The sequence below is a fragment of the Bidens hawaiensis genome, unplaced genomic scaffold (genome assembly GCF_021521415.1).
Source record: "Bidens hawaiensis isolate Kalapana, Puna unplaced genomic scaffold, B.hawaiensis_p1.1 tig00005061_1, whole genome shotgun sequence".
NCBI classification, from domain to species: Eukaryota; Viridiplantae; Streptophyta; class Magnoliopsida; order Asterales; family Asteraceae; genus Bidens; species Bidens hawaiensis.
Genome location: NW_027491322.1, coordinates 1,198,239 through 1,209,305, shown reverse-complemented (window position 1 = coordinate 1,209,305; position 11,067 = coordinate 1,198,239). Strand labels below are relative to the sequence as shown.

Here is an 11,067-nt window from a genome sequence, read left to right as displayed (position 1 = left end):
ATAATGGACCAATTGGATGGAAAGGAAAACACAGGTCACCGTTTTGTTTCTTTTGTTTTTCGGTTCAATTACTGCAAGCGATATTTGTTAACAGGTCACTAAAGCTTGCAACAAAATTGATAACTAGTGGTTTATTGGGTAAAAAATAGCAGATTGTGCATCTAGGGGTAAATTTGTTATTGCAGCCAACCTCTTATATAAACTTTCGTAATAAAAGGCTGTATCACAATAATCAAAATTCATAATTCACATCATAATAATCAGATAGTTGTGAACACAAAGACACAGCAGGCCATAATGCCAAATGAAACATTATGAAAAGCATCAAAATAGCTAGGAATATTTGTTTTTACCAGATCTTCCTATTAATTTGTTCATTAACTTTAAGAATTAACACAAATGCACCTGCCTTATCATGTGAAGTAATCTCATGTTCAAGAACCCGTTCTCCTGATGAAGTACCAATCACCGATATTTAGAAATGATTAGAATGATGAATTGAGGATGCAACTGACCACATACATAACTGAAACATTTTCTTTTTCAAGCATGCAACTGGATTTAAACCGAAAACGTTCGTGTTTTTGTTTGAATATGCTCATTCTTTAATTAAAGTAAAAAAGTTGGTTATTAATTGAAACCTAAAAGGCTAGCAGCCCTGTTTGCAAGACCAAATCTTGTTTATGGTTAACCGACCAATAACTGAAGTGAATCAATATGCAAAACCGATTAACCGAAACTAAACGGTTATGATTGTCCAGTATACAATGGTCCAGAAAGCTTCATAGCATCATCTATGATATCAAATGGCTTTGCATACTGAATTTAATCATTTATAGGTTGTCTAACCGAACTGAAACATATTAGAAAAATTCCTACAATCACTTGTCAAAATCATCAAACCTATTCCATGGTACACACAATATTAAGCTATATCGATTAACAATTGCAAAAATTGTATAATAATTAGGTTAAAATAACAAAGTTTACAGTTATAAAATTGACCTAAACCCATCGGAACTTCTTCAACGAGAGCCTGATCATGTAATTACGGAGATGGTGGCGGAGACGGCCGGTGGTTGCGGTGTTGACAGTTAAGAAAATGGAGAACGAGCGAGAGGAAGATAGTGCGTTTTGGATGGAGTTGGAGGAGAAGGGTAATCAGGTAGTTTTTCCATTCAGCGTTAGTTTATGGTTTATGGCTGAATGGGTAAGAGGTTCATTCAGCCATTAAGATGTGGGTTTTGGATGAAACAAACAATTCAATGCCTGGGCGAATAAGAGATAAACATCTGAACCATCCCATTAAGAGCCAAACAAACACCCCCTTATTTGGTTGTACATAGAGTCATGGACGCACGCCTCACGTACATGATTTGAGTGCCTCATGCTTTTGTAAACTAAGGCTTATATTCTACTGCAAAATAAGGGTTATGCTTATGAAAAACATATACAATATGAGATCAAAGAAAGGCACATAGATAAGTACGCATCAATGAAAATGTTAGTAGACTGTGTTGTAGGTAGGACATCCAAACCATGACTTCACCAAAGATATTCATTCAAAAACTTTCAACTTGTTTCACTTGTTTGCCAATATTTTTCATCCCATTATCACCTAATCGTTACATATCATGGGTCAGAGAGGCTCATTTTATTGTAAATGAGTTAGCATTGCATCCTCTTTGCTAGATTGTTTGTCAACACGGGTCAAAGTTTAACTCATGTTATTGCCAACACAAGCAAAATTAAAGCTTGGAAGTAAACAAATAAAGACCAAATAAAACCAGAATGCAAATTACTATGCATAAATTATATATATACGTGTGGTTGCTTTTGTTAATTCTCAATTCAATTTCCAATGAAGTTGTCCACATAATATATATATTATTTTCTGATTGTGCATATGTTACCTTGAAGGTCGGTATTATCACCCAAGGTTGAATTTGCTTCTTTGCTATATATAGTTGGATGTAAACCCTATGCTTCATCAACAACATTCTCATTGAGTCATTAAACTCTTTAAAGTATGGGGTGCGCGAGCCAACAATTCAAAATTGGTGAAGAAGATAAAGATGCTTTGTGCAGGCCTTATAGAATTTCTTCAGCATTTATGGTAAATTCAGAAATTGGTGCAGTTTTATCTGTCATGAGAAGAAATGTGCGATGGGGAGTTCAATATATGGATGATGAAGATCAATTAGATCATTCGTTAATCAAATCCTTCAAAGAAATAAGGAGTAAGATTTTCTTATGGCAAAACCAATGGCACGATTTGGATCCAGTTATGTATCTACAGCCTTTTTTAGATGTAATTCAGTCTGATGAAACTGGTGCACCAATTACTGGTGTTGCTTTATCTTCAATATGCAAGTTTTTAACCCTAGAAGTACTGGATCGCAATACTGTTAACGTAGCTGATGCGTTACATCAAATTGTCGATGCTGTTACAAGCTGTCGGTTTGAAGTAACAGATCCTGCATCTGAGGAAGTAGTTTTGGTTAAGATACTTCAAGTTCTTCTAGCCTGCTTGAAGAATGAGGCATCTGTTAAGTTAAGCAATCAGCATGTATGTGACATGGTAAACACGTGTTTCCAAATAGTTCATCAGGCAAGCTCAAAAAGTGAACTTTTACAAAGAATAGCAAGGCAGACAATGCATGAGTTAGTCAGATGTATTTTCTCACATTTGCATAATGTTGGTCGTATAGAAGAACATTTAACTCAGGTAATAAATTTTTATCTTTTATGATTCTTTTAAAAAATAGTGAAATATATTTACTCTTCTTTTCAGGGTGATAGTAAGCAACTTGACAATGGTCAAACTAACGACATTCTTATGACAGAGGCATATGGGATTCCATGTATGGTGGAAATTTTCCAATTTCTTTGTTCTCTTTTGAATGCTACTGATGTTGGAGTGGGTCCCAGGTCTAGTTCTGTATCATATGATGAAGATGTTCCATTTTTCTCCTTGGGTTTAATTAACTCAGCCATTGAGTTTGGTGGGGCCTGTTTTGACCAGCATCCCGAGTTACTGTCATTGGTTGAAAACGATCTATTTCGCAGCTTAATGCAATATGGTTTGTCCTCAAGCCCACTGATTCTTTCAACTGTATGCAGCATTGTGTTAAATCTATATTATTTTCTACGAGTGAAGCTTAAACTACAACTGGAAGCATTTTTTAAATCTGTGCTTATGAGGATTGCACAAAACAAACATGGGTCTAAATATCAACAACAAGAAGTTGCCTTGGAAACTATTGTTGATCTTTGCAGGCAGCCGGTTTTTATTTATGAAATGTATGCGAATTATGATTGTGACATATCATGTAGCAATATCTTTGAAGACCTGGTCAACGTGTTGTCAAAAAGTGCATTTCCAGTCAACACCCCGTTATCTGCTATACATGTTCTTGCTCTAGAAGGATTAGTTGCCATGATTAATGGCATGTGTGAACGGGTAGGCGGTGAAGGACCAGTTTTTGATTCCGCCACATCAGATGTTGAAGATGATCAGCCCTTTTGGGAGGTGAAATGTGAGAGCTATGAGAATTCTGAATATTGGGTACCGTATATTCATAAAATGAAACACGTGAAGAAAAAGTTAATGGCTGGGGCGGATCATTTTAATTCCGATTGTAAAAAAGGTCTTCAATTTCTTCAAGGAATGCGTATTTTACCTGACCCGCCTGATCCCGTGAGTGTAGCGTGTTTCTTAAGATACACAATTGGGTTAGATAAGAATCTTGTTGGTGATTATTTGGGGAATCATGACCCATTTTGTGTTGATGTCCTTCAAGAATTTGCTAAAACGTTTGATTTTCAAGAAATGAATCTCGACATCGCGTTGCGTGTGTTCCTGCAAACGTTTAGATTACCTGGTGAAGCTCAGAAGATTCAAAGATTCGTTGAGGCGTTTTCTGAAAGATATTATCAACAATCACCAGATATTTTAGCCAATAAGGATGCTGCACTTTTGTTATCTTATTCTATAATATTACTCAATACAGATCAGCATAACTTACAGGTCAAAAGAAAGATGACCGAAGATGATTTCATCCGTAACAACCGTCGAATCAATGGTGGAGATGATTTCCCACGCGAGTATCTTTCCGAGCTTTACCACTCGATTTGTGAGAACGAGATCCGGATGACACCTGTACAAGGGTCTGATTCCCCAGCTATGATTCATGATAACTGGGCCGGGCTAATTCACAGATCCAAACAAACTCGTCCATATATCATTTGCAATTCTCAAGAACAAATCAACAAAGAAATGTTTGCTATTTTATCAGGCCCAACTGTTGCAGCTTTATCTGTGGTTTTGGATCATATAGAGCAAGATGATGTGTTACAAACATGTATAAATGGATTTTTAAACGTTGCTAAAATAGCGGGTTGCTATCATCTTGATGATGTGCTAGACGGGCTGCTTGTTTCTCTCTCTAAATTTACATCCCTTTTGGTACCCATGTCGGTTGAACAATCGGTTCTTGCCTTCGGTCAAAACACTAAAGCTAGAAAGTCAACTGTAGCTGTTTTCACAATTGCAAATACGTATGGTGATTATATACGTTCGGGTTGGAGAAACACTGTGGATTGCATTTTACGGTTACACAAATTAGGTCTTCTTCCAGCCCGTTTAGCCACTGATGCGGCTGATGACGTGGATCAAGTTTCAGAATCCGAATCAGACAAGCCAGTTTTACCCTCCTCGGCACCCACCGTGCTAGTTTCGACCCATTCTCGAAAGTTATCGGTCCTAATGGGCCGCTTCAGTGAGTTTCTTTACTATGATACTGAGAAACCCGCCCCTCAACCGTCTCAAGAACAGCTTGAAGCTCATAAGTGTGCTTTGGAAACCATTAAAAGTTGTCATGTGAATACCATATTTACTGAGAGCACGTTTCTTCAGTCCGAGTCTCTTTCGAATCTGGCCCGGGCCCTGATTTTAGCTGCGGGTCAATCTAACGAGGAAGGTGCAGTTTTTTGCCTCGAGTTGTTGATAACAGTCACGCTTAATAACCGTGACCGAATTATGCTTTTATGGCAAGGTGTTTATGAGTACATAACCCATATTGTCCAGTCAGCTGTGATGCCGAGTACTCTAGTTGAAAAAGCGGTTTTCGGGCTTATTCGAATTTGCCAACGACTTCTTCCTTATAAAGAAAATCTAACTGACGAGCTTCTTAAATCACTTCAATTGATTCTAAAACTAGATGCGCGTGTGGCGGATGCTTATTGTGAACACATCACTCGGGAAATTATGCGTCTCGTTAAGGCTAATGCGAGGCAACTAAAATCCCACCTCGGTTGGCGTACCGTGACGTCTCTTCTTTCCATCACGGCCCGTCATCCGGAAGCTTCCGATCCCGGATTCGAGACATTAGAATTCATCATGTCAGACGGGGCCCACTTGTTACCAGCAAACTTTGTGTTATGTGTGAACGCATCAAGACAATTTGCAGAGTCGCGTGTGGGAGACGTTAAAAGGTCGATTAAGGCGTTGGATTTAATGGCGGGTTCAGCTGCTTGTTTGGTGAGGTGGGCCCACGAGACTAAAGAAGCGGTTGGTGAAGAAGCTGAAGCCGCCATTAAACTGTATCAAGACATTGGTGAGATGTGGCTCAGGCTGGCTCAAGCATTAAAGAAAGTGTGTCTGGACCCGGGTGAAGAAGTCAGGAACCATGCTGTTTTGATGCTGCAAAGTTGCTTGACCGGTTCACACGGGATTCATTTACATGACGAGTGGTGGTCACAGTGTTTTGATCTGGTGGTTTTTACACTGGTTAGTGACTTACTAGAAATCATGCAAGAAAAGTCGCTTAAAGAGTACCGAAACATGGAAGGTACCCTTATTTTATCGTTAAAGCTTTTATTCAACACGTTTTTATATTCGTTCCCAAGTCTTTCACGGCTCGGGTTGTTTGGTAAAGTATGGGTAGGGGTGTTAAGTCATATGGAGAGATTTATGAAGGTGAAAATACGAGGCAAAAAAAGTGATAAAATTCATGAATCGATTACCGAGCTTTTAAAAAACAGTCTGCTTGTGATGAAATCTAGTGGGATTCTTGTTCCCAGTGGCTCAGTTGGTTCTGATAGTTTTTGGCAGCTTACTTGGTTGCATGTTAAAAACATAGCACCTAATTTGCAGACTGAGGTTTTCCCGGATGATGAAACCGAGCAGCCGTCGGTTTCTTCAGGCGGGTCTTGAGTTTCAAATTTTGAAATGATACCGACGGTTATAGTCTTAGGTTTTCTGTAACTGTATACTTAGATTGTTGAAAATGGTTAAAAGGGGATTTTTGTTGTTATTGTAGACAGAGACTGTTGCATACATTGTGTTACTTTTAACTAAAGATGTTAAAAGTTGCAAGTTATTTGTACAAATGTTCATCATTAAACTTTGTTCTACTACTCTTGGAGATTGTTTTGCTTTATACTGAGGCGTTTTTTAAATGCCACGTCAGACTGAGCTGGAGTGGTTATAACCGAGCCATGCAGAGCTGACTCGGTTATAACCTTCACTAATTACATGACCAGTCCAAATGTTCTGAATCAGTTTGATCATGTCCATTTTCAGCGCCGCCCGACCCGACCCGCTGGTTTTTATATTCACCTAATCAAGCTTGATCACTCTCCATACTAACTTTTCATTATAATTTTTTTTCTTTTTCTTTTTTTACGAACTATTATTATTATTATTATTTGTTTTTATTATTATTATTTGAGCAAGGTAGTAATTACATCGAAATAGAAGGCAAGCGGCAACAAGCTGCGCCGCTACCCAATTTTAAGTGCAAAACCCAATCTTTTTAAAACCACATTCGCTGATCTTGGAGTCATAACATTACTATGCATGACCCGTTAAACTCGAGTAAGTAACTCCACAACTTCAGACGTGAGGAAACCAAAAGTGTCAAAAGCAAAAGAATGATATGGTCGTTTAATACCATTATTGGCCAATTTGACCAATGTATTTATCAAATTCACAAATTGTCATTTTTGGCCAAATTTATCTACATTTTGTTTTATCACAAATCAATTTATCAAATTCTGTTTTAAGTCTTTTTCTTGATAGTTGTTTTTGTATGATCTTTTCTTGTACTTTTCGGGCCTTTTGCTTCTCGTAAGTGGTCTTTTTTTTTCCGTTCAATGATATTGGCATTTCAAAAAAAAAAAAAAGCATACACAAAGACATTTGAATGAGATAGTAAAGGATGAGAAGAGTGTTTTATATATCTTAAATGATATACATGTAAAACTACAAAACTATATGAAACTAAACATTACAACATTCAATAATTCCTCTATAAACATTGTTGAGGTAGAGAACTAAATTAGCTTCTTCCTCTGAAAAAAAGCTTTCAAATGCCATAGTTGCATAGCAGCCACTGATAAACAAATTATAAGGGAGAAAAAACTAAACGTGGCCATCTTCGCATTCGTCGATCTTATAAGATGTTGCATCATTTCCTCCCTAACAATACAAACACAATTTTTAGATGTTAAAACTCAAAACATAGCTTAAATTCAAAATCTTCATATCTAACGCTTACCTTGCACGAAGATTAAACATTTCTTCATGAACCATAGTAACCGAATCATACAGTTTCTTCAACTCCAATTCCATCATCTATCACAAACAAATTCATGCTGATTATTCATATTCAATGTAATATTGATTGAAAATTTGAAATGAATGAATAAGTACTTACTTCAACTTGTCCTTTTTTAGCCACTTTAGACCAGTCTTTTGCAGCCAGACCCGACTTCCACTCGAAATTAATCGACAAAGATTTATCAGGAGATTGTTTAGCTGCCCAGAAACAAGCCATGTAATCACCAGCCTCACCCGTGGTGAATGCAAAATTGCCCGACTCTTTTCGGTCAGCATAGTGATAATTATTCCCAAGAGGTGAAGTTACCTGCAATGGTCGTACGTTAGCTTGGCTCGAGAAAAGCTCATTTCTAAACCGCTAAACGGGTTGGCTCGTCTCGTTTAGATTAAACCCCAAATTTTAATGTGTGTGTATATATAATAGCATACAAAAATATGAAAATATAAAAAATAATACATATAATATGCCCACTCGATCTTTAAAAATTATATATAAAAAACAAAATTAATACATATCATATTATAAATTCTATTGTTTATAAATTTGTGTTAAAATATGTTCAAATAAGAAGTTTGATTTTTCTAAGGCGGCTAGGAAGGAGGGTATTTTAGTCTAATACTTTAATATCAAAACCCACTTACTTTAATCTCAAAACCCACTTAAATTAATTTCAAAAACCCACTTACATAAAACCCAATTACATCTTCACTCATCTCTTACAACCACCATCACTCCACCGCCCACCGCCACCACAACCGTCACCCACCGCCATCACCTCGCCGGAAAAGTCCAAAAAAACACAATGAAAAACAATATGAAAAACACAATGGAAAAATACACTATGAAACAAAAACACAATGATAAAAACACAATTGTATGACACAATGAAAAAAACACAATGAAAAAAAAAACTCAATGAAAAATACTATTGTATAACACAATTTTGTAAAATACAATTCGGTAAAACACAATTTGTAAAAAACCCACTAATTTTTTTTTATTTTTATATTAAAATATGGTACTCATATAAAAGATAAAAAGACACTCGTTATTATGGTGAATTTGTTTTTCAATAAAAACGTCGTAAAAAATAGTTATGAACGTTTTAAAATGATGGGGGAATTTGGCATGTGCCTTGCATGTGGAGAGAAAAAGTTAACAAATGTATTATTCCTTTTATGCCCTTTACCTTGTGTTCACACTTGATTTCCTCCTAAACTAATCTCAACCCTTCATATTCAAAATCAATGGACAAGATTACTTCTTATCCTATATATCAATATTTGTAAAAAACAAAAATAAATATAACAAGCCGATGAACTAGCTCAAGCTTCTAACGAGCCAAGCTTAAGCTTGACTTTTCAGCTTGATACGAGCCGAGCTTGATCCGGCTTGCTAAAGTTCGAGCTCGAGCCTAAGCTCCCTTGGCTCGGTTCGGCTCGTGAACAACCCTAATTCACATAACAAAAATCAATTCTCAATCTCCATCAAACTCAAGAACAAACCCATATACAGAAGCTTCAAAATTTTAACTTTAGGTTCCATATATAAATTAATTAATAAAAAGAAAACTAAATATCAACCCATGCATGCATTAAATTTAAATTAACTTGTTCAATGTTTTACCCTAACAGTAATTCGATCTTCCGCGGATAACGGAAACCCTTCTACCGGTTTAACAATGTTGTACTTGCCGATGGTCATCGCGTTGATCTTAATATCCTCGGTTATGCATTTTGTTGCTCCGGTTTCCAAATCGAACCGCATTGCCTTCACCAATGATGCAAACCCTAATATTAATGTTACCATCATTGTTATGGTTATTGATGATCTATGCATTGTTGGTTTAATTTGGGAAAAGATGAAAATAAGAACCCTAGATAATTAATTATGAAATGCATGGATGAGATAAATGTTATTCGGTTGTTATTGTTGTCTAGATCATGAGATAATATAAAAAAAATGTAAAATAAGCAAAAAAATATATTTTAAAGCTAGTATTTGAAACTTTCTTCAAAAACACTAATTTATTCTGCGACACCAGTCGTTCACAAATCATCACGTCATCATCTACTTTTGATCAATTAATTTAGATAAATCAAATTACTTTTAAATATTTAGTTTTTTATATTTTGAATTTTGAATATATTTTAATAATATAATATATATATATATATATATAATACAATACGATTTTTAAGATCATGTTATGCACTATAACACATGCGTGCATGATATCCGTTATTATTTTTATGCTCCGAATTCTAGTTGGCCTTGTATAATGTGTCATGGATAATACCCAACGAACTCATGATATCCTTTCTTGCTGACTTATGACGTTCTTTGAATTCTTGCTTTTTGGGGCCTTGAGGATTGAAAACTTTTTTTAAAGTGTTGCCGATTCAATTAAAATTCATTTGCTAGATAGTATCCATTATTGTATAATTTTCCACTCGCTGTAAAATTACATGGCGGCACATTGTCGTCTAACACTTCGCTAAATACGAAAAGCTTTCATAGGCTTTCCATGCAACATGGCAGTTTTTCCATGCATAATTGCATATTGCATAGAACCAATGTTTCCCAGCATTCGATGTGGAAAACCGATGATTCGTTGAATGTTCCTTTAATAATCGTTAGATATCACTTTCTTAAGCCTTCTAAGATATTCTTTATAATATAGTTCAATAGCATACCTACAAAAAATTTGTACACTCATTGGTTGTATGTTCACCAAAATGTATATATTCATCGGCTTGATTAGTTGTCGTGTCGTATGCCAACTGACGTATGGCGCATGCAAATTTCTGGATGAGAGAACTATTCTTTTCGTAAAGTATGAATAATTTGCTGACAAATCGTTGACAATTCTAAGGAATAATCAAGGGTGGCTCGTGGGACAGCGAAAACAAGTTAGGGCTTTAGACCTACATTTAATTAAGGCCTCAAGTCTAAAACAACATTATATATAGATATATTATAATGGGTAAAGTAAACTTAAAGTAATGTATTGGTGTTGTGGTAAACTTGGTTGTTACTAAAGCATAGGTTATAAGTTTAAAACTTTTAATAAGCAATTTTTTTTTCTTAACAATTGTTATGAAAAGGCCCCAAAATCTTGTTTCGATTTAGGCCTCCACATTCGTTAAGCCGGCCCTAGGAATAATATTTACGATTCATATAAATCCGATGTCTAAATTAACTCTTAGGGATCGAACACGTAACACCGAATGCAAAGTAGTCATTCCACATACGATTTTTAGTGTTTTCCTATTAAACATCTAGAACTTGATCTTGCTTCGGTGTAATGCTGCTTGACCGTCAAGTACATCTTTTCGACGTTATGATTAGATACTAATTCCTCGAATTGGTTCGTGACTTTTTCATAAATTGTATGTTCATGACGAAGGTATACCATAGGTGTTATCTTATGAAATCTACC

The 11,067-nt window shown here is 35.9% G+C and overlaps 1 protein-coding gene and 1 pseudogene across 1 annotated transcript; one reads left to right on the top strand and one right to left on the bottom strand.

Annotated features, from left to right (window-relative positions):
* Positions 1-1,895: 1,895 nt before the first annotated feature.
* On the top strand, positions 1,896-6,323 carry LOC143628814 (ARF guanine-nucleotide exchange factor GNOM pseudogene; annotated as a pseudogene).
* A 1,015-nt stretch (positions 6,324-7,338) lies between these two features.
* Positions 7,339-9,464, bottom strand: LOC143628764 (transmembrane emp24 domain-containing protein p24delta9-like). Its single transcript, XM_077098257.1, has 4 exons — positions 9,252-9,464; positions 7,722-7,931; positions 7,563-7,639; positions 7,339-7,483 (listed from the first exon to the last, which is right to left on the bottom strand). Exons 1-4 carry the CDS (start codon positions 9,462-9,464, stop codon positions 7,339-7,341), a joined length of 645 nt encoding a protein of 214 aa, XP_076954372.1.
* Between the last annotated feature and the right edge of the window lie 1,603 nt (positions 9,465-11,067).

Bases quoted from the DNA above. Each gene is read 5' to 3' on its own strand.
- LOC143628764 (XM_077098257.1), bottom strand. From the start codon at position 9,464: ATGCATAGATCATCAATAACCATAACAATGATGGTAACATTAATATTA. The intron at 7,932-9,251 runs GTAAAACATTGA...CGACCATTGCAG, and splicing joins AAGATCGAATTACTGTTAGG to GTAACTTCACCTCTTGGGAA. The intron at 7,484-7,562 runs GTAAGCGTTAGA...TTGTATTGTTAG, and splicing joins ATGTTTAATCTTCGTGCAAG to GGAGGAAATGATGCAACATC.